This window comes from Lygodium microphyllum, chromosome 3 (assembly GCF_053477565.2).
Source record: "Lygodium microphyllum isolate KBCC chromosome 3, Lygodium_microphyllum_v1.1.10, whole genome shotgun sequence".
Lineage (NCBI taxonomy): Eukaryota > Viridiplantae > Streptophyta > Polypodiopsida > Schizaeales > Lygodiaceae > Lygodium > Lygodium microphyllum.
The window spans coordinates 72,692,319-72,720,107 of record NC_141137.1 but is presented as its reverse complement, the minus strand read 5'-3'; the positions used below and the strand labels follow the sequence as shown (position 1 = coordinate 72,720,107).

The window sequence follows — 27,789 nt, the reverse complement described above, 5'->3', positions numbered from 1 at the left end:
GTTTCCAAACTACAAAGTTGCTTGATTATTTCCTTGCATGGTGACTCACAATAGTACCTCACACTTGAACCCTTTTTCTTCTAACATTGGCCTAGCATTCATTCTGGATCAAGCCCAATTTTTTATAGTTGTCTCTAGCATGTGCGACTCTTAAGCATTCTTAGTGCTCTTCATCAACTAGTTCCTCGTATCTATTCATGCAATCCCTTAAGGCCACCTTACAATCATATTATGCAATAGAGCTTTACCAACTACTGAAAAGATAATGTTTGACATACCTTGTTGATTTGTCTTCTCCATTGTTTCACCTTTCTTTTGTACTTGTTCATCTACCTCTTTCTTGTTTCAATTTTCTTTTGTACTTCCTATTGTACTTTGGTTGTTTTCTCCTTTACTTCATCTTTAATCCTTTTATTGGTTATAGCCACTCTTATTGCCAACTTTTAGCAAGTGTCTTTCAAAACCACGTTCTCTACTTTGAAGTTGTGAACTCATTGATTTAAATACTCTCACGAGCTTAACTTTCTATTTAGCTTAGGCAATGATATCAACACTACTGAGAAAGTTTTTGGGCTCATCTCACTATTAGGGCAAAAGCTTAAGCTAATCCTAACCCCTAAGTACTGGCCTTGCACCCTAGAAGAAGGTGATGGGAGAGATTGCAAACCATTAAATCCCATGTGAACAAGCCTTTAAGTAAAAGTGAGAAGAATACATGGATGGGAAAGAAAATAAATGAAAGAAAAGAAAGGAGGGATAGATCCATGAGAATAACTACAAAGAAAAGAAGAGATAGGTCTATAAGAATGATGGACTTGACTATTTTTTGTTTTTTGAACCAAGTGCCTAATCGAACTCAAGGCGAAACCCTATACCACTAGCTTATGATTTCACTACTTCCTTTAGGACCGAGATCCTTCGAAGATTCCACCCAAAGGGTGGAACGTGGGTAGGCACCTAGCACCCCGATTCAAGGGCCCAAGTAGTGTTGGACTCTCACCAACTAAAACCACCAATCCTGATATGGACTTAACCATCAAATAAACTAACACAAGTTGTGAGATCTCACAACCTATGTTAGTTTACTCGATAGTCAAGTCCATGACTAGTTGACATGAGCGTGTCAAGCACCCTATACAAACTTAAAAAGAGAACATTAGCTGACAAGAATGAGCACCAAACTACATGGACCATGATTGGCTGACATGAGGAGGTGAGCTCTACTTAGACTTGCACACACACACACACATGTATATATATACATACATTGCGCATGCAAGCACATGCATCCATAGATACATGCATACACGTATGTATGGGGGGGAAAGTTGGACACTCACAAGGGGGATGGGAGCAAGGGGTAAAGACTATATTTTGTATAGGCTTTAGTAATTCTAGCACATGTATCCATGCAAAAGACCATCAGCTCTCATGATTATGATAATTACCTAGAAAATTACAAGTAAATTGCCGAGTCAGCAAAGCATGATGACTACTTGCTGTTTTGTTCAAAATACTCAAAAAAGAATAGGATTCAATATTTCATCTAAGGCAATAAGAATGTGTACACACCAAGTTTTTTTTGGTTTTGGGTCCACGCACAAAAGAGAGAGAGAGAGAGAGAGAGAGAGAGAGAGAAGAGATTTACATAGTTTTCTTGTTTGTTTTGTTTTTTAATGGGGAGGGCTGGTTTAGGGGAGAGGGAAAGATTATGCTTTGTAAATGCTTCAGCAATTCTATCGTATATGCCTCTGCAAAGCCAAAAACTGTTCCTCTCATAATTCTCGTCATTGTCTCGAATATTACAATCAGAAAAGGTCAAGTTAAGAAAGCATAAAGACTATTATCAAACCAATATAGACCAAAATATCTTGTGCAAGCCAAAAATACCTAGCAAATTGATATTTTATTATGCCTCAGGGGATGCAAGGTGCATATTCTTGAAACAACAGACTCCCGATACACACCTAACTTTGGTTGTCAAAATACTGGAGTATTTTGATATAGATGATGATGCACACCATAATACCAATTGAGACTTACCTTTCGATCACAGAGGAGGCTCAAAATGTATAGAGATAGATAAATGAGTAAACCACATAAATCCATACGAACAGAGTGGGGCCTTGACACATAGCTACCCCCTCTTGAAACAGGCTTAATGTCAAGCCAAATAAAATGAGTCAGTTAAAGTGACCAGATTCCAGTTTCACTTTCCGTTTGACCAACTATAGCCTTACAAACATCTACATACTAATCTTTCAATCTAGCTTCCCGCTGTGCTTGGAGTTCCTTGTTATGCGTTTCTTCAGAACAGAACAAACAGCATACTGCATTGATTTAGCATCATCAGTACAACAAAAACCTCCACAACCCTTTTTCATCTCTGAAGGAGAACAGCCCCTGACGTCAGTAAACTCTACCTCTCTAAAACTCAACTGATTTTGACCAACCTCAGAGCATAGAAGAATGGTATTACAGCTATGAGACCCAAACAACGGGCCGTTACCCAGAAGCCCTGGCAAATACATGCTTTTCTTAAAACGGCTAGTTAGCTTCCAAGCACTTTATCAATAACAAGCTGGCTGATTCAAATCATTTCATCCCATTTGAGATGAAAGCTGTCACTCAGTACAACAGCCAATTATGAAAACAGTGTTGTTTGATGAAGCATACATAGCCGACATGACAGCCAGGAAGAAAGGAGGCCCTTTTTGAAACATGATAATAAGAACTAATGACTAAACTTGGATCATGGATGGACTTGACATCACACTTGTTGAATCGCATCTGGCACATAGAGTTCCAACATCTGCTGCACCACATCTGTAAACATACAACAACAATGTTAAAGAGACCTAGAAACCTAACAAGTTCAGTGCACTTTCTTGTACATCAAAAACAATAACTCACTATTTAAAATTGCTGATGTTGTTTGGAAGTCTTGCCACCATCCAAATGTTCCATTTGATAGCAAATCAATATTCAAGAATCGGGCCGCAAGAAACACAGCTCCAGCAGCAATATGATGGGGTTTAAACTGAAGCCACAGTGAGCTGCGAAGCCTGCAACCTCTCCAGAGCTTTATTTCACTTCTTGACATCAAGTACATGACGCAATGTAAAAACATCTAGGCTTTGATGGGGATAAAGGAGATGATGTCTACTGTAGCACTTGAATAAGACTGGCATTCCAGTCGAAAACTGTGCTCTATGAATTGCAATCAAATCCTATGGACAATCTCTTCTCTTAGAAAATTCAGTCACCGGTGACTTAGTTTTGCCCAAATCAACTAGTATTGAAGGATGTTGAATCAAAAAAAAAAAGCATTGCTGGGAATCACATTTTTGAGAGAAGACATTGATCATCAGACTTGGAAGCAATTTGCATGAGCAGACTTCACAAACTGAAAAGCCTTTTGCATCCAACAACTACAGCAGGTAACATCCCTTTATCCCTTCCGAATTACATATCTTCTCACATCCATATATGAAATCCGATTTCCATCCAAACAAGCTCAAGTAATGGCTAATCACTTTTCCTGTCTTTCCATTATCCTGGGAGAAACTTCTACCCTGTACAACATTTCTTCAAACCAGCTTCTAGAGAGTAGTAGATACAGTATTTGTTGTAAGAAATGAAGGGAGAAGAAGGTATGATCTTCACATAGGTATAACTATTGCTTGTAACAAGTCAAGCTTGAAATGGCAGTTGGAGATGCTTTATGCAATCTTCATGAATGTTGTGTCCACCTCCAGTGCATCAATCAGAAAAGCTATTACAAACTCTTCTGTAACACCAGAAACTAAAGTTTGGGCTGGCCAAGAGGTGTACCTCCAAAATGCAGACATCACTTGAGTTTCTTTGGGTGAAGACTAATCCTAGAATAGGTAAACCTATAGTAGAGAATAACAAAGTCTCTAACTGCGATATGAATAAACCAGCAGCCTGATATCCCCTGAGTTTAAAGTCTCTACTTGTGATATCAATAAACCAGCAGCCTGAAATCACTGGAGTTAAAACCAGAGACTTGATATCATTTGAACTTCTTTTAGATGAAGACCAACCTCTAGAAAACATGGACTATGTAAATAATAATGAAGTCTCTAGCTATGGTACCACAAACAAGCTACCTTATGTTGGTCGATGGGTACGCTGTACAGTGTTCAACCCATCTTTAAAACTTTTGAAACCAGGAAAGACCCCACCATGATATCCTACATTGAACATAACTCTTCTGCTCCCTTCATTCGTTACTAACGAATATGTCACTCCCCACAAGCTAGATAGAAAAATCATTGCAGAAGGCAAAATGGAGGGGTTGAAGCCCCTTTCCATCCCAAAAAAAATGGAAACAGTAAAAGAATGAAGAAATTGTCAGTTCATTGAAAATTGCTGTTTCCAGGTTCCCGTCGCAGAATAAGATGTATTTCTAGATATGGTACACTAAAACATAAAGTTCCTCGCAGTCAATTACGTGTCTGTGATATATGCTAAGTGACAGACAAACAGAGTTAGAACAACAGCCTGATAATACCAAAGTCAATGAATAAAGCAATGCACAGGCCACAATTCTACACCATACACTTGATGTGCATCAGTTGACTTATGGCCTCACAATCTCCAGAGCATCTTAACGTAAATGTAATCAGATCCCTACTTGAAGAGAGCCTCTCAAATATACAGACGTCTTCTTTAGACATAAGCTGCAGAAAAAAAGTACCTTAGTTTAGTATTAATCCTCACAACTAGAAGAGGATAATATCTAGATTTACTCACTTCAATTAGAGTAAGCAACTAAAACGAAAAATAAAGAATGACATTTAAAACTGTACCCGTTCATGTATATTACCACATGGGTGGATTTCTTGCGCCTCTATGGAACCTAGTAAAACCCTAAATTAACATTCGTACCTTCTCTTTTTTGTCGAATGTGCAGACTTTCGTAGAATTATCAAGTGTGTAGTCTTCTGTAGACAGGTGAATGTCTCTCACCTTGCTAGTGCAAAAATAAAACCTAAACTAGCTCTGTCTTCCTTTGTCAAATATGCAGTTGTCTGAACTGATATTACTTGTTATGTAATATAAGGAGTTCAGTCACTGACTCAAAAGTCAGGCCTAAGAACTCCACATCCATACACAACAGAGATCATGGTGCAGCCCTTACCACATATGACTGTCTTATGTAATATATTTGCATGGTATCCCAAGTGTTCAAATTCACCATGCCAGCCTTACCACATCCATACAAAGCACAGATGGAGAAAAGAAACAAGAAGTGAAGTATGGTGAAGATAAGGAGAAGAGGGCAATAAGAGGGAGGGGAGGGGAGCGGAAGAGGGAGCTCCATAAGACAAGCAATTTTGCCAGTGGAAGAAATGATAAATGTGTATTGACTCAACGAAAACCTACCTCCCACAAAAGAATATGAATGTGCCTGAAAAATAAACTCCCCAATGTGTAATTTCCTAACCAGCACACTAAAAACCGTCTAGACCAAGACATCCTTGATTCCGAATCGGCCCAATCAACTGGCAGTATCAATCAAGTTTTGTGGCTATAAATAAAAGCTTTGGCTACACCTTGTTTAACTTCCAGAACAAAAAACCAAATTCAACATCCGATTCACCCAGCGTGTACCATCTATAAAGTATATCTACTATGGTGACCTCAGTGAACTTGAGACATCCCCAGCGTCTTATATTGACCGCACATTACTGCAGAAAAAGGAAGTGTCTTGCCTGTCTACAGTCTTTATCTCTTGCATGAAATATGGCTTAGAGTCTACATCTTAACTAAGCAGTTTCACGATCACTACTAATCCTCCATGATGAACACCTATTCATGAGTCTCAAACGTCTGCCTGTCAATAAGAGTACCTAGTACAGCATTGCACAAAAGCATGAACAGAGTGCAAGTGCAATATCAGCAAAATAGGATAAATTGAGTACAAGTACACCATCATCAAAAATCAAGTCAATGGCCCTCCATGTGTTTTGTCTTTTGCCAACATGGTTATATTTCTATCAGTGTCTAGTGCTCGAAAATGCTAGGCTGCCCCAGGGCTGACATTTTGGCACCATGGTAACTGTGAATACATGTCTTTTGATTTGGTTTCACATAAATTTCACAATTTTGCAAAGATCTTGATTGTTGGATGTCTCAAACGTCATGATTGAAGTAAAATGACATCCAATTTTTCTTCCAGAACACTTATAGGAAGCACAGTAATATCAAAAGCTTCAGCATTCAATAAACAAGGCATTATTAAAAAACCAATCCCTAGTGCCTTCTCTAAGTGGAATCTTGTCTGAGTTCCCAAAGAATCATGGTACTTTCATCTACGCTGTGAACAATCTCATCCACAAGGTTCACTTAATCTCAGTTGACCAACTAGTCCCTAGTGCCTTTCTAAGTGAAATCTTATATGAATTTTCAAATAATCATGCTAGACAATGTGGAGCAGCCGATAGGAACAAGAACCCATAGGTTAAACTTGAAGCCTAGTAGAATTGCACCTCAAGGCCCACATTTACCTTTAAATAGAAGTAAGGCCAAGTGAAAATAAAATCCACAAAATTCTAGGGTTTACAAAAGATTACCAATCACTCACACCTCAATAAACCACTTGGCTCGTGGCCCACGTGCCATGGTGGACAAACTGAATAATGAAACAAGGATACAGTGTACACCATCAGAATTTGTCAAGTCTAGTTGGCTACTAAAAGCACAAGCAACGAATTAAGTGAATAAAAGGCCCATCAAAACAACACCTTGCCTATGACAGTTGGTTTGCTTTGTGTAACTAACCCGCTGATACTTCTAAACAAGTGAATAATGATGCTAAACAACAGCAAGTCTAAATGGGCGAGAGCTTTATTTTGAGGCACACAAAGCTTGGTTATGTGGGGAACCTTCCAACCTCAACAAGAAGCAACCTATTCTGTCGTGTGTTTTCTCTGATTTGTCAAGAAACCAGCTACTTTTCTTCAACATAGTTATTGCTTAGGCTCCTATAGAAGAACCAAGAAATCTTGAGCAGGCCCCAGCTTCTTAGTTCTAATGCTACTTTCTCAATATGCCAAAGTGCTTGCTTTTGAACTCCAAGGAAAAGTATTGCCACTAACACGGTCATGGATCTCTCCCATTTCCAGGGACACAATGCAGCTGCAGTAATGGAGAGGAAAGTAGCATGATAGGCAGTTCTTGGGGGAAGTAACATATTTGTTTGGTAGAAGAGTGAAAGATCAAAAGGGCATGCTGAGTCAAAAACAAGGCAGATTGTAACTCACCCTGGCCTTTTCATGGTGCTTGGAAATGCATTGTGAACAAAGGGCATACCTAAGACTTGATAAGCGATAAACAAGTCAAAGCAGCAAACTGTAACTCACCCTGGCCTTTTCATGGCTCAGTTTCAAGAAGACTTATGAGGTAGTCACGTGCCAGATTGCTTTGAGCATGTTTAAGTGTTTGTGATCTCAGGCAAGTAGTTGTGCATCCAATCAGTTTTCATAAACAGCTGATTCCTTCTAGCATCTCTCTCATTCATGCACCAGCAGCTGTTGGCTGCAGAGCATAAGAAGAAAGAGCAGCTGGTTACAGTGGATCACACTCCATGGATGACAAGAGGGGGCAAACTGGATGATAGATTGAGAACACAAATTAGGATCTTATTTAAAGGCCAAAAGCTCAACCTAACCCCTCTGATCTGTGTCAGTGCCTGTTGGCTGCAGAGCATAAAAAGCAAGAGCAGCTGGTTACAGTGGATGAAACTCCATGGATGCCAAGAGGGAGCACACGCACGTGAGAGAGAGAGAGAGAGGATGGGGATGAGCCAAACTGAACTGATGATAGATTGAGAAAACATGTCAGGGTTTTATTTCAAGGCTGAAAGTCACATCTAATGGCCAAATATCACCTTGAACATCCTGACCTTCATTCAATGCAAGGAGGTGTAAAGGGTGTTCACACCAACTTACATACGCAACAGGATAAATATTCAACAATCCTCCCTTCAAGCCATAGGTGATTGAGAGTGCACAAACTTGTGGGAAGGTCTTACTTGAAGATCAAGGAATGTCTAGTCCCAACTAACAAATTCAATGAAAGTGGGAGGGTCTTACTCTGGCCTAGAAGTAGCAGCTAGATGACATGATGTTTGTTGAGCAGGTCTAGTGGCAATTGGGTGACATGTGATTCAAGATGAACTGCATATGTGACGTGTGTTTTGAGATGAACTGCATGTGTGGATCACACGTGATTTTGGCAATAAGCACATTGACTTCTTTGCCTCTGATGGCATTTGGAACAGGTACCACACAATAACAGGTAAAAGCTCATCAATGGTGTCTGTGTAAACTGCACAGTAGCCAAGGACAGATAAGGTAACGATGAGGCCAATAGAAGCTTTGTGTAATAACATTAAGCAGGTCCAAACAGGATGAGCAGATTGCTCTGATGCCAATTATTGCCTACAAACCAAAAGAACTGAGAGCACCTCGTTATACTGGATGAAACTCCATGGATGTTAGGATAAACACTTGAGGATGGCACACGCGACAGGTGCAACCTGCCCAGGAAGTTGTAGGGCCAACAAATGAAGTCCTTACACCACACTGGGAATGCAGCTGCCCCAGGCTTGAACCCACCACCTCTTGACTGTGAGCTCTATCATGACCCTCTGGACCACCACTTTGGAAACCGGCATTGGTGATTTCTCACTTTAAGTCTTGGTTTTGATGGCAGTCAAAAAATCATGAGCTATATAATTTCCTTTGTTGCCCTGAAAAAATAAAATAAAACCCTCCTGTGGCAAACACCTGACTCACACATTAAATACGACAGATTAACAGTCAATACTCATGAGACTGATAAGAAGTGGATAATAAGGCAGTAAACCAAAATGCGTCAAACTAAGTGCATAAAATTCGCAGCAATGTAGATAAATCATCTCTAATGGCAAAAAACCTCTCTTACCCATCATTGATAAGCTTCCATGCCATGTGGTAAAGGGCACTGTGTACCAATCCCTTTGTAGTAAAAACAGTCATCAAAGGCTTATACGGGTGTTCAACAGTGAGCTCAAAGTCAAGCGCTGTCAAAAGTAACTGCTCAGCTTCCAAAATTTGAGCTTTGAATTGTTCAAACCAATCCTGCAGCATTGCACATACACACATAATCATCAGCCAGTGAATGTTCTTGATTTTTGTACTGTGTGATTTGTTCATAAAACTTTGAAATAAAACAAGACGATAGAAGGTTTTGGAAAAACTTGCCTTTGGCATCCTATAATGGAACTTTGCCAGATCTTGTCTATGGCACATTTCATAAGATACAAGCACTACAGTATCAAGAGGCCGGGGAGTCTCCTCCGACTTTGCAGCCAAAAACAAACAGCTTGTTGCAATCACCTGGCCAGAGGGATGAAGAGTAAACTCTTATAAGCATAACACAAATTGTGGTACAAAGCCTCATATTATTACATGGGATATGGACAAAAGTGAGCAAGGAATACACCAATGGGAGTTTCGGTATGTAAGCAGCAAAATGGACAGAGAGAGCATGGCAGGAGTAAGTTCTATGGTTGTTCCAATACGTGTTTCTGTAAGTGAGAAGGAACAGGGACAGATGGCAGGAGTAGGTGTTTCAAGAGTGCTTGCCTATGCCATGAGCCATCCCTTTTAACAACTTTTTCCTCATTAAAAGCTCAGAAAAAACAATGGTTCAAATTTACTATAGGTATTACGGAAATTATTGGTGACTTGTCTGCTGACTTGGTACACCTCCAAAACAAACAAACACCATACATAAACTAGCATCAGCAGTTCCTGACTTGACCATAAACCATTATGAAGTCTTCTAACTATCAGGTGCATTGCCTTTCATCTTGTCTGATCCTATTATTCGGTAAGATAATAATAATTACACACTTCCCTGTGCCCCTACCTCTTTAAGACTACAAGGCATAGCTCAGTGTTGGATTCACTTTGTGTCCAACATTGTAAATAAGAAGGGATTCTATGCACACAGAACACCTAGGTTTGTGTTCATCCATCATGGAGACAAAGGTCTCATAAGACTAAGCACTTAGGTACAAGGGCTTCCACATCATCCTCAAAGAACATACCCGTGGCCACCCTTCAATCCTTCACTCCAGCAGGCTGCAGACTACAAGTTGCAACAAAGGAAAGAGTGGAAAGCTTTTCATCAAAATCAAGAGGATGTGAATACCTTCTTCACTGCACCAAATTTCTATTCATGTTTCCTCTCTCTCTCTCTCTCTCTCTCTCTCTTTAAGATGATGTCATTTCCAAGTTTGGGACAGCTTGCTACAACTCTTTCAGCCAACATGGAAGCACATCATCTAGATTCCTCGGAGCACCATGGAGTTAGCCATGAACTTCAAGAAGTGAGAAACATGAAAGAATGCTAGACAGCATAACCTGTCCACTGCTGCAAAAAACAAGGGCCAAAACAAGACCAATGAAAAGGGTACATTGAACGAGTAGTGGGGAAGAGTAACAGAAGCTGCAGGGCAGGAAAAGGTATCACATGTGCAAGTGGACAGACATGAAGCACATCTTTTAAGCCCAAGAGAAATACCAAACTTACCAAACTAAGAAGTGCCACTTCAGGGACTACATGGAGAATGTGGCTATTCTGATTGAAGATTTTGAAATTCAAGATTCCTTGAAGGTATAGCCCCTATCCTCTATGTCAAGGTGATCTGGGAATGGCCATGGCTCAATGACAACATGCACTTGGTGGATACTCGATCATCACACTCACTCCATTCTCACCAAGGATGAGACTTGGCACGTGATGTAGCCCTTGCACACCCCATTGCACCCTTCCTGGCTCAGCATACTAGAGTTGTTTCTCCTACCATGTGAGGAATCTACACAAGACTCTAGAATATACTCTCAATAGCTCATATAATTTCCAACAATAATTAAAGAGTCAAGAATCAAGTGCAAAGCCAAAGAGAACAATGTATCAGCTTCTCAAGAAATGACACTACACAAGTATACAAAGAGTACAAACTTAGCACAACCTACCAACATTGATATACTAAGCTCAAATCTGATACATATCGTTCCAACACAAATTACATACCCACTATAGAAGAGTGTGTGTGAAACATGGTGTGTATGGGCATGTTCACTTATAGTGAGCTCACTCCTTCAAAGATCATCTCCCTACACCATTGGGGTATGATGTTGGGATGATCAAAACATCATAAACAGCATGCACAAAGTGCTTTTCATCCTCTTTGACTAAACAAAAACATGTTCCCTTTCTCCAATCCACAACTCCACAACAATGCACATAAGCATATGCACTATTACCAATAAATACACAACAACAAAAACAAGGATACCTTCAAATCATGTGGATGGATAAAGTAACTCCTAAACACAATGTAATGTAGGCAGTTTCCCAAAGACCTACTCAACCCAATGCAAGCAGTTTCTCCTAGACCTACTCCGATCTAGGCTTCAATCTTCCGAGCTCTAACAGCACCTTGTCTCAACTCTCATCTTCTTATTGCTTCCCTCCAAACTCCCTTCTAGTCAAGGTCTCAATCCTCAAACTCATCTTTGCCTCCACATGCTTCTCTTCTTCTCCTACTGTGATCCTTAGTGGATTTTTGGAGAGCTAGGACATAACAAATGGAGCATTGGATGTTTGGAATGCTAAGACACTAGTAATGGAGCTTTTCCTGAGCTTAGTTAGAGACTAAGCCTTAAGTATAGCCCTTGAAAGGCTATGTTGCAGGCTCTCTCTTAGCCTTTAATACTTGAGGCTAAGGTATTTGAAAGATCACATTATAAGCAGTGTATTTGTAATTTACTTGCCTTAAACTCCTGCTTTAATTAGTCTAACTTCATCTGCTATGTATCATTTACGATGCCAAAAGCAACAACTGATATCACAAGTAATGTCATCATGTCATCTCCCCCTTACAATAGCTTGGACCACACAAAGGCAGTGACCCTCCTTTCAAAGCATAACGGCCTATTATGCCATTTGCAGCTCCCATTAACAGCAATCATCCTAGCAACAACAAAAGTTGTGCCACCTTCAATACCATATTCTTAGAAGCTGACCCTACTCCCGCATATGCACACTCCCATGTCATCCTTTCATCCTCCTGTCCTACCATCTCCACGTGAGTAGTAGATCTACAACACATTTAAGGGTAGGCATAAGCTACCATCTTCACAATTTATAAGCCCAAGTCCATACCCAATGCTATGGACTTCCCTATGTCTCTTTATATGTCATCACGTTTGGGCATCCTATCATGAACCTTCCACACCATGATTCCTTGTAAAGATATATCAAAGTAGTACTATCAATGCTTCATTGAAACAATACAATCAATTCTTGCCATGCTATCATAATGAACATACTTATCTAAAAAGCTTTACCATAGAACTTCAAGCTTCCCGCATACAATGATAATGTGAGACCCGGATGTAGTAATGCTTTCCATAACCAAAAAGGCCCATCATGATCTCATATATATATATATATATATATATATATATATATATATATATATATAGTTCAACCACGGCTCATATTGAAGCACAATAACATGGAACAAGTTTTGGGGACATGAACATGAATGCCAAAGGGAACATAAGTTGCCATCCTATATCACCATGAGAGGGACTCTAACATGGGGACCAGATTGGGATGGTACAGAGATGGATTGCGACTGCAACAACGATTGGGTCTGGAAGCTAGAAACTGGTCGTCCCATGTTACTATGCATCAAAGGCTTAAACCATTTTCATTGTAAACTCTCTCATCAATGTGCATGCTAAAATCATTGCTACGAAAGCTAATGTTGCACTAGATGCACATATCTCAAAGGCAACTAAGGTGACCTAAATGCAAAATCCTTGACAAACAGCCCTCATGCTATAGAAGTTAGAGCTCAGCTTCATGATGATACAAGTGCTACAAATCTTAAGTTATTCAGCCTCAATTCTCCATGACAAGGTTAGCGTTGGCCTCATGAAAGAGTAAACACTAGATGAAACACTCATAATCTTCAAGACTCATGTATATTTCCTATCTCCAAGAATCCTCATGAAGACCATGTCCACTTCTTTCACAAAAAAAACATCCTTAACCACCATCTACCTCCCTATTGTTTTGATAAAAAATGCTTTCGAAACTTCAATGTACTTTTTGGAATGGTACCAATCAATAGAAACTCCTCTTTTGATGCAAGAAATTCTCTCTAGATACATAGAATATCCACCTTGGCAGCAAACTTTATTGGGACTACCTCCTCAAAAACTTCATGTTGCTATTGCATTGTCTTTTCTATCCACATGCCTCAAACTGCAACGCTTCAAGCCTACTCAAAAACCTCCTCACTTTATTACACCTTGGTTTAAGATATGGCTTCTTTGCTTGCAATACCCCAAGACCTAATTTACCACAATTAAAGCATTGGTCTAAACCTTTGATCTTTTGGGTCCGCAAGCATTATCTACAAAGATCTTTGTGGCATAGGATATTCTGCTTCATGGTTTCTTTGAACATGCAACTTCATTCTTTCCTTCTTAAGCAAGCACCCTTTAGGATTAAACTAACCAAAACCACATAAAGCCTCATTGTGTACTTTTTATAGGACCCATGAAATAATAAAGCATAAGCATTATCAATATGTGAGGTTCTCGCTCTTGCTTCTTCACATCACTCTCCTTGATCATCTTAAGGCTATTCCTATAGATCAACAAATCTCCAAGGTTGCTCTAGCGCTCTCCACCACAATGGAAGAGAATTGACATTTCCCCAATTCTATCACCCATTTGATTACCCTTCATATTAGTTTCACATTGTTTACAAGTTGAGGCAAAGAGAATAACTTGTCAAGAACGATTCAAGCAGAAGATTGGCTCTCTTCTACCACACTCATCAAGAGCTGATCAGCTTCAAAAAATCATCTCAACCTTGCTCTTTACACTGCTTGCAAAATAAACCAGCCTCATATATTGTGAATTGTTTGCCTTTTGCAAAAAGACTACACCAATGGCATCCTATCCCACTAATGGATTGACATCAAAAAATGTTTCTTGATCTGGCAGTTGTAAACTACGAGACCCAATCCAGCAACCAGCTACAAAAAGAATAAAAGCTATGAAGTCAAAGGTATGAATCTAGACAGGTTCTCTACCTTTTGGAGTATCTTGGTGTCAAGATTAGCTTTAATTCCACTCTCTAAGACCATGCCCAACAAGTTTCACCCTTAATTGTGCCAACACAACCATGATTCATCAAGTCTACTGAGAGCCAGTTTCTACTTTTCAAAATGAAGGAGCCAACTATCTATGCAAAAATCATCAAAGAATACACTAAGGACCTTTCCTCCAAGGTAGAAGCAAATTCTACCTTCGGCGTTCACACTCCTTTAATACCAAGAAGGCCCATTAGATAAACCAACATAAACTCTATAAATAAAGAATTCCAATAAAAATAGTCTTGTTTTGACCTCCTAGTGCAATCACAAGCTAGTGAAATCTATTAATGATCATGGTTATATCATGGTCGTGAGCCCCACATTGAGTCAAATGAGAAATTAAGAGCTTTGTCTAGTTCTGATAAAAAATCTACTCTTTTTTATCACTTTGGCCTTATTGTCCTTTCGTCTCTATTTTTGGGCCACATCCATCTTTCTGGCCTAGGATGCCAGCCAAGAGAAAATTAGGGTTTCTTGAGCATTTCTTACATGTTTATACGCACGCCTATTAGTTGGTCTTGATCACTTTTTGTCTTCCCACTCCTAGCACCCTCATTATAGCTGCATATTGTAGCACATGGAGGGGCTGATTATTGTGTTAAGCTATCCTCTAGTATCCTATGGATCCTAGGGCTTAAGTCAAAAGAGTTGCATTAGGACTCAATAAGGCTTCAAGATCATGCAAGAGTCAAAATTTAAGAGTGTCGAAGCCCCAAAATGCCAACATGAACGTAAAGCACAAATAAAAGCAATAAGGAAAAATGGGAAGCAACTAAATAATGATGGAGATCACACGAAGCTACCCCAAAGAAAGCCATTGGGTACAATCACAACAAATCGAAGCCAAGAATGAAGCGCAAACCAAGAGTGAATGAACAATGAGAGTAGGGTGATACTTGAGTCCCAAACAAGATGCCTCAACAAAGGCTACAAGTGGTACAAGACTTGATGGTTATCTGGATGTGAGTCGAGAGGAGTCAAAAAGACTCACTATAAGAATCTTACTAGAGGACAACCAAAGGCACTTTGTAGAGTGACATCCGTATTTCTAACAATATTAACATCAGTAAACTTTCTTGTCACTTGATCATCGTTGATGAGGTTGCAAAATGAACTCTCTAATATGAGCAACAACTTTATTCTTGCCATAACAAAATTTGGCCAAGAAGACTTCATTAACTTCTTTTCTTGGGACAAACAAGGAAACACATGGAGGATTAAAAGCTATCTTTAAGCATGTTGTTTATCATCATTAAAACTAAGTTTAATTTCATTTCTTTAGAAAGTCTCCTTGTAATGTCCTAAACAGCACCTCTCTATGATGCGTAATATATCAATCTCCAAAAAATCCATTTTCCATCATTCAAAAATGTGTCTGACCAGTTCAGAGTATAAGCTCCTTTAAATTTGAACTTCTTAAAGGAAATCAAAAGCACATCCAAGTCCATCAACAGATTATACCAGACCTCTGAATTACATAGAATAGAGAAAAAACTGTATCTTAATTCACAGTATGAGATTGCCAAAGAAGAAAAAACAGAGGTGACATGGTTTTTCACTTTGTCCCTGGACTAAATAAAAAAGCAGCAACTATGACTTACAAATCTGTCATACGCAGCATGTGATCTGCGAAGAAAAAAGCGGTGGCAAAGAACCATTGCTGTTGCAATTGTTGGTTGTGGCCTACAAGCACAGAAAAACCAAGCTGAACATTCAGACACGATTCAATGTGTACCCCATCTAATTATATGACTGTACCACCACATCCTGTGCCTCTCTTCCTCTTTTCAGTTCATTACAACATACTCCCAAACATAACAATCCCTTGTACTCTTGCATCTGGATAATCTAATGAGGAAGCAATCAAAATTTTGGAAAAAAAACAATGAGAATTTCAATAAACGCAACTGACAAGAATCCATGCCCGTTGAAAGCACAACAAAACGCACAATTGCAGCCTTATTCCAAGGCTCTGGATAAAGGAGCAGTAGGAGTGTCTGAGGAACGTCTCTGCTTGGACGTTGATGCCGTCTCGCCGGGATGGAGAGCACCTGTCGATCTCCTCTCTGGAGAAATACATCTCGGTGCTGCTGGATGTGCCGGCGCTAGAGCTACTGCTGCTGCCGGGGGGATCATCTGATTGGCACAGCACGGCAGGGACCTCGGAAGCTGCGACCGCCGGGGAAGCCAGCAGCATCTGTCCTGCTGCTGATGCTGAGGCTGGTGATGCTGATGCTGATGCGTTTGTGGAAGTTGCTGTTGCTGTTGTTGTTGTTGCCAAAGGTCGACAGGCAATTGATGGTGGTATCGCTCCCTAGACATCATCCCATGCTCCAATAGACAACCCGGCGATGAAGCGATTGGGGTTGATTCTTTCTGATAACGGACGATGGCGAAGGGAAGAGGAAAACCAAAAACAATGGAATGATGAGCGGATACACCGAAAACAGGGTTCCTCTGCGCCTCTTCTCTCTCTCCCTCTCCCTCTCTCTATCTTCAATCAACATAAAAGAAACGTATTCTTATTTATTCGTCCAACCTAAAGAACATATATTGGTGTTATTTTTTAATCTTGAAATCCCCCAAGCATCGATAGTTACCACAATACGCCAAAACAAAACTAGTAAAACACATATATTTGTGTTATTTTTTAATATTGAAAACCCCCAAGCATCGATAGTTACCACAATACCCCAAAACAAAACTAGGAAAGCACATGTTCGCGAGAGTGACGATCGAACCAAGCTTCATTTTTTGAAGGTAGCAAAGCCCTTCTAGCCCATTATTGCCTTGCTATAGATCCCCAAACATTACGAGCCTTCGTATTAAAGTACAAAGGAAAAATTTAGCCCTTCTTGTAGAAAGGTAAAATTTTCCCAACATTGCATTCAAAGGGTAGTTTTATATTTATATTTATACAATCATTATTATAAATAAAATTATTTATCTTATTTTTTAGAGAAGTTCCAACTTCCAAGTCACTCTCAACAATTTCGAAGTCTTGTCATATACAAGATCTATTGGCAATAAGTCATGTCTAGTCTCAAGTTGAAACTTGGGTATACCGTATACCTTGTCCTCAAAATTTGAACTTGCAAGAAAATTGCAAACCCTCCTCTCATCCTTTCGAAAGTGCCATTTGTCTTGAATCTGCAAGCTGTCGCCATTGCCTATGAGGCTTGAGCACTCTTGGAAGTTGGGAATCATTGTCAACCACCACTTCAAGTACAGTCTTTGAGTTGTGTCTCCTCTCCATTTTCTTTATGCATTATCCTCAAGGCTCTTGTATCTTTCATGTATCTCGCCTCTCGAGTCTCCCCTCTCTAGTTTTGGCTACACATTTAATGTCTACCTCATTCATATGTGAACTCTGCAAAGCTAAGAAAATCGGTATCCATAGCAGTCAATGGCACCAACGGCCATTGCTAGCACTACCCCAAATCCATGTAGCATTGCTAGTGCTAGTGACCATTGCTAGCATCACCCTAGCAACTAGCCCCATAGGCCACATAGCATTGCTCGATGCCAACACTAGCAATAGCCCCTACTAGCCCCAAGCTCCAACACAATCAAATACATCAGCAACTCAATAATGACTCTCGACTCATGAGCAACTACTCATCACTCCACTACGGCCAAACACGTTAGTGGCACTGTGGCAATCACCATCATTATGAATTAGGATTCAAAAGCAATGAAGGCTAAAGCTTGAAGGCAAAAGCATCAATGACCATGGTCCACCGTCATCATTGTTCTATAGGTTAAAACTTTGAACGTAGAACTTTGATCGATGTTAATATGTTAAACCTTATGGTTCTATTGAAGAAATGCTTATTCACATATTTTATTTGTTTGTCCTAGTCTAATCTATCATCTATGTCCCCATGATGGTTGACCATGGCTTCTACAAAGTAGAACCATGTGATAGGGATGACAACCATAATGGCTAGCTATATGTTAGTTCATGAGCAACTCGGCACTCTATGAGTTGTCCATGTTTAGATATGATTTTGCACCATTCTTCATTCTATACAACATAATGCATCATGCCATGGATCATATGAACCCATCTAAAGCCCTAACCATATCTATGTAAACTTCAAGATCAAAGTTTAACTATAAAACTCAAAAAGCTATCATAATATCTATATGTAAAGAGCCCACATGAGCTTGGGAAGTTTCTAATCTAATCTAATTTGAGATTACTTACCTTAGATTAGATAAGTAATATTTTAACATCCTACTCCTTCCAAATACACGTGCTAAAATGTTGGACGTATTGCACTCTAGAAGATATATGATGTACATAAGAGGCTCGTTAAACACAGTGCAATTTGCTAAGCATGTCATACTTAGAGTCCATGTTGACCGATGTAATGTTAACGAAGAAAATCTTGAATTTTTTATAAAGCCATATGTCAATATCTAAAGTTGATATTATGTAGTTTTGAGCTTTTAGAATGCATAAGACAATAACCCATTTGTTTGCTAGATCATTTCATTGATCCTTCACATAAAAATGTATGATTTTACATAGCCCAATTAGTTGCAACTAGCGTTCCTTGATGTAATATTTCCGTTAAAAAAATATTACTAGTCCGACTTTCCACAAACCACGTGAATCTCATGCAAAGGTCAAGTCCGGCATTGGAATTACCGACGGTGCAATCTTTAAGCTGTACGCGAGGTATCATGACTCTCCATTGGCAAAACGGGACCAAGGTTTAAAAACCCGCATAACCATAGGTGAACGTCCTCTTGGGAGGAGGTTAAAAGGATAATGTGGGGATAAAAGTCAAATTCTTTTTATATTATATTTATTACACCTTCTTCCCCCCAACCGAAGGCCGTGCTGGAGGAGAGGGAGTGTGGCACGGATGTGTCAACACTATTCCTGGAGGTCGTGGGGGGAATGGGGCCATGCAACAAGCCGCATGGGGGGAGAGGTCTCCTCTCCCTTATCCTATAAAAAACCCCTAGGGGGGGGGGGGGAAAAAGGAGGGCGTGAGAAAAGAAGACTATGCTTGAGTGGAGGAAGGGTAATAGAACGACATGCCGTGCTGCGCCAGCTGCCACCGTACTGGAGGAGCCGCTGGCTGAAACCTGAGGCCACCACTGCCATCGCTAGAAGCCGCCATCCAGTCACCAAGATCCGTCATCAAATCGTCGTCTCCTTGCACCACGTGCTGCAGTCTAGAAGCTCCTAAGGGGGCTCTCTAAGCCCCCTTTTCCATTACATTCCTACACAAGCGGTTTTTACCCCCCCCCCCCCCCCCCCCCCCCCGCCGACGGATTTAAGCCCCCTTTCCTTGCATCCCCAAAAATCCATTTTACCCCAGTTGTAAAGCCTTCCCGTGGATTCCCACCCAAGTCCCTTTAAAGCCCACCTTACCCCGAGTTTTTAAAGCCCCTTCCCGTGGATGTCCATAAAGCCCTATTAGGCCTGGGTTTTTCTTTAAGTCCCTTCCTATTGAATCTCCATAAAACCTTTGTACCCCGCGATTTAAGTCCCCTTTCCATAGCATCCACCACAAGTAAAATCTTTACCCTCCCCCCCCCCCCCTCGGGCAGTTTTAAAGGCCTTCCCTTTAGATTCTCAGTAAGCCATCCCGACTTTGAAGCAAAGGGAGTTACTAAGAACCTAGCCCCAGTTCTTGTAAGAAGAAGAGGGGTTTCTCTAAAACCTTCCCACTCGATTTCCCGCATAAACCCATTCCTAGCCAGAATTTCAAGGAGAAGAATCTCTCAAGCCTCCATTTCCGCAAGGTTTTTGCAAGAACCCTCTCACGAATCCCTCTTTTCCGAAAGAAAGAAGGCCCAAGCTCCAAACCCTAAGGCCTTCCCAATTCCGCAAGTCGATACTTCGATCAAGGAAGCCGTACCTCAAAGGGAATTGCGCATACGAGGGAGACGGCCCAAGATCATAAGACTGCAGCCAAGACAAGAAGTTCGAATTCACGATGGCCCCTTAAAAGGCACAAGGTGCAACCGTAGGAGGATCATCTCCTAACATTCATGTGGACATTTCACCGAACCCACAAGTCCACATTTCATCGAACCCACAAGTCCAGGTTTTCTTCCTATTTATTGATTTATGTCGAAGTATTGCAACCATGCATGGTTAATTCATGGAATTAGGATGCACTTATACTTGTTAAATCCACCTAGTTGATGAGAATGAATTACATTGCCTTTTTTTAAAAAAAGAAATAACTCATGATTGAAGATTGGTCACTTGTATTTTTCAATGGAATGAACGAAATATGTCTATGCATTTTTAGCAAGATACTTCTGTGCATTGCAAAGTAACGAATTTAGATCGAATAATGACTGCCATTACAAAGTTGAAATTATTGTAGTACATCTTTGATTATGCACAGAAAGATTAAATTGCATGTCATAATTCTAGACAAATCTTCTTCGTAATGATTCATTAAAAGTCATTATCAAGCATAGAAAACTGCAAAGCATGAAAAGATTCTAAAGTTGCATGAAGTAGGTTAACTCTACTCAATTGGCATAAATCTCATTCAACTACATAGTAGTTAGGAAAGGTTGCATAATGCTCATTCAGCATACGAATATTTCATTCAGAAACGAAGTTAGGGAAAGGCTGCATGGTTCGTTTTAACATAAAACCCTAAAAACTTAGCGGCATGAATAGTGAATGCATGTTCTAGTAGGATCAATGGAAATTATGCCGTAACTTAACATACGCTTTGACCTTAACTAGAAAAGTTAGGGTTTGTAAAATCTAATCATACGTAGAGGCAATAAATCGTGTGCCTACAAGAATGTTATCGTAATGCAACTAGTTTTTCCCCTCTTTGATCAAGACAATGTCCTTGTAGTAAGACAAGTAAACTAGATTACCCAAACACCTAACCCGCAAAGGATTCGCTTAGGATGGTTAATTCAATACAATATACTCCAAGTGCTAACTAGGGTTTAGCACATTAAGGACTTGGCCTAGACGCACTAAATTGCCAAGTCGAAACTCTCATAACCCTAAGTCCTGTCCACATTCACGGAATGTAGGGACAATAGGACGTACTTGTAGGAAACGATTTAGGGTTTCTACCTAAGGATCACTCGTTAAAAAAAAGATGAAACTCAGATTGAATTGGAACCCTAGGACTGACGATGTCGGCCTAGTGCAATCGGGAATGGATTGGATATAAAGATACCCTAAAACCTATTTCATATCTAATCATGATTCCGTGATTAGAAGACGATGTTCAATGGGTAAAATAGTCCCATGGATTAGATGCGACACGTGCAACAAGTTGCAAAGTCGCATGATCTTGTGGTTTGATCACAAGAGAATGGCCAATTCCTCGAAATGAGATTGGCAGATTCTTGCGCAAGTTTATCTTGCAAGAGGACGAGTAGTCATCCTGACATAGCACCTTTCTTGGGAAAAGTGACCAAGATAAGGAAATTAGATATTTGCTTGGAAGCAAAGGACCAATCAATAATTTGGAGCAACATATTAACTGTTAATAGAACTTAAGGTATTGGTTAAGTTGGGTTAATAGGATACTGCCCTAACCCAAGGACATAGGGGTTAACAAACAAACCCTTGGGGATCTTGCCAAGTCACAATTGATCCCGGATCGAATGCTGGATGCATTCGGAGAGAAGGATTCACTCCTTAGCAGTTGGCTAAATAAACGATCACTGGAAATGATTGTGCTTGTAACAGTTTAAAGAGCACTGTTTGCTTTGTTTGCTCAATGAACTAAAGGATGTAAAGATATCTAATGCTTCAGGTTGAAGGCCTAAAGGGAGAGGCAGCCTTAGTTACCCCCGACTGTCTGCCTGACCCTAACCAAGGGGTTTGTTAGCCGTTGTCAAGTATTTTTCTAAAAACTGAATTCCCCTAGTCAAATTGTAGTTAGGTTTGATTTTTGCTAGTTTAGTTGTTGTGTGACAGTTTGTTTTGTTGTTTTGTAATTCGATTTATTGTGTTTGTCTAGCTTAAGATTTGTTTTTGTCATTTTGTTTGATTTGTTGAGTGTGATACTTGATAGCCTTGGCCGAGTTTGGTATTTTTTGAACAGGATAAAGTTAGAGTTTGCTATTAGCTATCGAACATTGAGGAGCTAGATATGTTTTTTTTTTGTGACTCTTGCACATCACGGGGATAATGGGTTCACGAGCACTTCATGTTGCACTAGTTGATGCACTGCACTCAGGGGTCGTCTCTTGTCCTTATCAAATATTTCCATGCCATGGGTTGGGATTAAGCACATTTTGCACCATCATTGAGCACTAACACGGCATGAGATCCGCTGCAACTATATGCAGTAAATCTTAGATGCACGCGCACATGAGAGAGCACTTGTCATTGAGCACGCATGTTTCTTGCACGCACCATTTGGGATATTCATCACAAAGTTAGGAATCTCAGGTTGAGAGGGTAAGGTGGTTGGGAGAGTTCGAGGGTCGTGAGCCATCAATTGTGAGAAGGGTTGTTCATATTTGGTCAACATCTTGAGGACCACCATTTTCTAGAGTGATGTGAGATTATGGGCGAGTGGAGAGGAGTATATCATATCTTCTTATGAGAGTTGAGAGGTGAGGATAAGGAATTTTAAATTAATAAGAAATTTTGTTGCATTTTGCATGATGCATGATCACATCTAGATAGGCTAGCCACGATTCTTCAATGCATACATTATTTTGTGTGTAGCATGGATTGATTGATTGCATATCGTAGATCAATTGCATTTTTTTATTAAATCATGTATGGTTGAGCACGAAGTTCCTTCCAAATCATATTTCTGCTAGGGCACATTGCATGAAAATAAAATTCCAAGAATGGTTTTGCTCCTAGCATTCAGAAAGATGCAGTTGCTCAGATTGAAGCAAGAATTTTGGGCACGGGCAAAATCATTACCCTCTCAGAGATTCAAAGGGACCCGCTCACTAGGATTGCTCTAGAGAATTGGTCTGTTACCTTGAAGGGCGACTCAAAGCCTAAGTTCAATCAATCTCTCGTTGATGGGATTTACAGAACAGAGCTTCCTGATGCCTCTGATGTCGTCACAAAAAGGGATCATTATCCGCTGCCATTCGTAGAAGAAATCTTAGATTCAGTCGCAGGTTTTGAAAGGTATAGTGTTTGTGATGGATATTCTGGATATTTTCAATTACCCATTGCTCCAAAAGATCAAAAGAAAACGACTTTCATAACACCATGGGGTTGTTTTTGCTATAGAGTTTTACCTTTTGGACTTAGTAATGGACCAGCCTGGTATCAAGGGAGGATAAATAGAGTGCTAGCACCTTACCTAGGAAAGTTTGTTAGAGACTTCATTGATGATATTTGTGTCCACAATACAAGATTAGAACATTGTGAAAAACTTGGGAAAGTATTCGAAAGATTGGATAGTTATGGTTGTCAACTAAATCCAAAAAAATGCAAAATAGCTCAACCAAAAGTGAAACTTCTTGGTCATGTAGTTTCAGAAAATGGAATACAACCTGATCCTGAAAAAGTAGAAGCCCTAGTAACCTTAGTATCACCTGTAGATACTAAAGAACTTATGACATTCATTCATAAGGTAAGATATCTATCAATATTCATTCCTTTGGCATCTCAGTTACTCTATCCATTACAGATGGTAGCCAAGAAGGATCCTTTAGAGTGGACTAAAGAGGCTAAAGAAGTGTTTCAACAAGTGAAGGAAACTGTGAGTCATGCATCATCAGTTCAAGCACCTAATTGGGAAAAGGAGTTTTTTTGTGAATCCTTCAATTGGGGAAGATGCTATTGGGGCAATTCTAATGCAACAAGGAAGGAATTCTAGATATATGAGACCTATCTATTTTGCAAGTCGAGTGAAGTTGCAAATAGAAAAAACATATACAGAAATAGAGCTGGTAATGTTAAGTGTAATATTTGCTTGTAGAAAGTTTAGGAGATATTTACTACCAAAATCCTTTACTATTTTAACAAGGTATACACTATTACCACAGTTGGTGAATAACTCAAACTTATCAAGAAGAGCAATGAAATGGATAGTTGAACTAGAAAAATTTCATCCAGGTTGAGGATTCAACTAGGGCTACAATAGCAGACCTTTTAACCTATAAAGGAAGTTCTTTTATACTTAAATGAAAATTTGGAGAGAAAGAAGAAGAAAAACAAGAAATAGAAAACTCATTCTTGATGTATTTTGATGGATCATATCGTAAGGCACACCAAGCATCTTCAGGAGGAATAGTGGTTTATGATCCTCAAGGAAATTTAATAAAAAAAAGAAACAGTTAAACTTGAGGCAACAAGTAATAATGAAGCTGAGTATGCAACCTTACAAGCGGCCATTATGCTTTGTCGAAGAATGGGAATTCAAAGGTTGAGAATTAGAGGTGATGCTTTACTATTAGTAAAGCAAATACTCGGATTTTGGCAGATAAAAAATCCCAAATTGAAGAGGTTGTGCAATAGAATTCGAAGAGATCTAAAGCAGTTTGAAGCCTGGAGTTTGAAACATATCTCCAAGGAAGAAAATCAGGAAGCTCACAATGCAGCCCAATTAGCAATTTGTCAAGTGTTTGTAATGAAAGCAGATCTTCCTCTCTATAGGGGAAGAGAAACCCTAGACCTGGAAGAATAATTTTTGTTAACAGGAAAAGTACCTTCAAGTATTCAAAAAAACAAAAAGTATGGGTTTTTAAGAAGAGCTGGAATATATAAAATGGTGAACGATGTTTTTTATGCTAAAGGAGTGGATTTAATTTTAAGAAGAGTACCTTGGAAAGAAGAAACATATCACATTTTAGAAACAAATCATGAGGGGGCTTGTGGGGGACATTATTCTTATAAAATAACTTTACAAAAGATTTTAACTAAAGGATATATGTGGCCAAGCATTCAAAAAGACGTTAATCATTGGTGCAAATCTTGTCATGAATGTCAAAGAATGAGTAAGAGGATATTGAAACCGAAAACAAGAAAAACAATTCTTGCATATGACATTTTTGAAAAATGGGGAATTGATGCAATTGGTCCATTACCCCATACTTCATGAGGAAAAATATATATTTTGACAGTCGTTGATTATCTTTCTCGATGGGCAGAAGCTAAGGCTGTAAAAAACATCAGAGCCATAGATGTGGGAAAATTTATTTATGAAGATATATGTTGTAAATTTGGAACACCTTTAGAGATTTTGTCAGATAGAGGACCAGGTTTTAAGGGAGAATTAATAGACTATCTTTGTGAGAAAATGAAAATAACAAAAAGATTTGCTTCACCATACTATCCTCAATGTAATGGTCTCAACGAGCGATTTAACGGGGAGTTAATAAGAATGCTGTCTAAAATGACAAAAGATCGTCCACAAACATGGGATATTGAATTGCCAAGTGCATTGTGGGCTTATCGTTTAGTAAGAAAAGAAAGTACAGGCTATTCTCCTTTTAAACTAGTTTATGGAAAGGAAGCCTTATTACCTATAGAGGTAGAAATACCGGCTTTAAGGATGATTGAAAAATTGACTGAAGGAGAGGAAAAAAATTATTTCACAGAAAGGTTGATACAATTACAAGAAGCACAATTAAACAGACAGGAAGTGTGTGATCAATATGAAAAAAGTTAAGAAATTTTTTTACAAGAGATTAATAAAAAAATGAAAAACAAAAATATAAAAAAGGGGATTTAGTTTTGAAATACAATAGTAAATTGGATCATACTTTTCAAAAGAAATTCCAAATAAAATGGGAAGGACCATTCAGGGTTTCTGAAGTTTTTAAAAATGGAACTTATGCATTAGAAAATTTGGATGGGAAGGCACATAAGTAGAGGATAAATGGATATAGATTAAAGAAATACATATCAAGGTTAATGACAATACAAATAGAGGAGTGGTCAGAACAACAATTTCAACAAAAGAATGAGTAAATTGAATGGATGATAGATGTTGCATCATTATATGAAAGTAACTACTGCACATGAATGTTTGCAAACTAGGGGGAGGGCTAAATATATCAAGCATTTTTCTGAAAACTGAATTTCCCTAGTCAAATTGTAGTTAGGGTTGATTTTTGCTAGTTTAGTTGTTGTGTGACAGTTTGTTTTGTTGTTTTGTAACTCGATTTATTGTGTTTGTCTAGCTTAGGATTTGTTTCTATCATTTTGTTTGATTTGTTGAGTGTGAAACTTGATAGCCTTGGTCGAGTTTAGTATTTTTTGAATAGGATAAAGTTGGAGTTTGCTATTAGCTACCGAACATTGAGGAGCTAGATATATATTTTTTTTTTGTGACTCTTGCACATCACGGGGATAATGGGTTCACGAGCACTTCACGTTGTACTAGTTGATGCACTGCACTCGGGGGTCATCTCCTGTCCTTATCAAATATTTCCATGCCATGGGTTGGGATTAAGCACATTTTGCACCATCATTGAGCACTAACACGGCATGAGGTCCGCTGCAACTATATGCAGTAAATCTTAGATGCACGCGCACATGAGAGAGCACCTGTCATTGAGCATGCACTTTTCTTGCACGCACCATTTGGGATGTTCATCACAAAGTTAGGAACCTCAGGTTGAGAGGGTAAGGTGGTTGGGAGAGTTCGAGGGTCGTGAAGGACGCCATCAATTGTGAGAAGGGTTGTTCATATTTGGTCAACATCTTGAGGACCACCATTTTCTAGAGTGATGTGAGATTATGGACGGGTGGAGCGGAGTATATCATATCTTCTTATGAGAGTTGAGAGGTGAGGATAAGGAATTTTAAATTAATAAGAAATTTTGTTGCATTTTGCATGACGCACGATCACATCTAGATAGGCTAGGCACGATTCTTCAATGCATACATTATTTTGTGTGTAGCATGGATTGATTGATTGCATAACATAGATCAATTGCATTTTTTTATTAAATCATGTATGGTTGAGCACGAAGTTCCTTCCAAATCATATTTCTGCTAGGGCACATTGCATGAAAATAAAATTCCAAAAATGGTTTCGCTCCTAGCATTCAGAAAGATGCAGCTGCTCAGATTGAAGCAAGAATTTTGGGCACGGGCAAAATTATTACCCTCTCAGAGATTCAAAGGGACCAACTCACTAGGATTGCTCTAGAGAATTGGTCTGTTACCTTGAAGGGCGACTCAAAGCCTAAGTTCAATCAATCTCTCATTGATGGGATTTACAGAACAGAGCTTCCTGATGCCTCTGATGCTTTATTGAACTGTGAGCATTTCATGGAGCGTAGATTTATTGCAGCTTTATGAAGGATTTGAAATCAATGATCACACAGGCTGCTCTCTAGCCCAATCTCAATTGTGATTCACAGTAACGGTGATTTAAATCACAATTTAATGGTGGGTCATGGTGACCGTGGAACAGGGCGCGTTGTTCGTTACAACTCAAGATTGCTAGGAGAGAAGGAGCCCTTCTTTGTTTCCATAAGCTTTGGATATGCTTTCTCCCTCTCTGGATGAATGAATGATTTTCCATGGCTGTGGTGGTGGTGATGGTGCCCCACTTAGTTGCAATCACGGACACATA

General features: G+C 39.4%; 1 protein-coding gene across 3 annotated transcripts; it reads right to left on the bottom strand.

Annotated features, from left to right (window-relative positions):
- Positions 1–2,037: 2,037 nt before the first annotated feature.
- Positions 2,038–16,780, bottom strand: LOC148038499 (cyclin-T1-3-like). 3 transcript variants are annotated; one of them, XM_087672817.1, is made up of 6 exons: positions 16,213–16,778; positions 15,865–15,946; positions 9,276–9,410; positions 8,977–9,152; positions 2,914–3,065; positions 2,038–2,826 (listed from the first exon to the last, which is right to left on the bottom strand). In XM_087672817.1, the coding sequence occupies exons 1-6, from the start codon at positions 16,458–16,460 to the stop codon at positions 2,771–2,773; spliced, it is 849 nt and encodes a 282-aa protein (XP_087528943.1). In that variant the 5' UTR covers positions 16,461–16,778; the 3' UTR covers positions 2,038–2,770. The 3 variants fall into 3 exon arrangements, 2 of the variants coding, with proteins under 2 accessions (XP_087528943.1, XP_087528944.1); XR_015689696.1 differs by lacking the exon at positions 2,038–2,826 and adding an exon at positions 4,134–4,706 and having other exon boundaries at positions 2,928–3,065; positions 16,213–16,780; XM_087672818.1 differs by lacking the exons at positions 2,038–2,826; positions 2,914–3,065 and adding an exon at positions 3,299–4,706 and having other exon boundaries at positions 16,213–16,780.
- Positions 16,781–27,789: the final 11,009 nt, after the last annotated feature.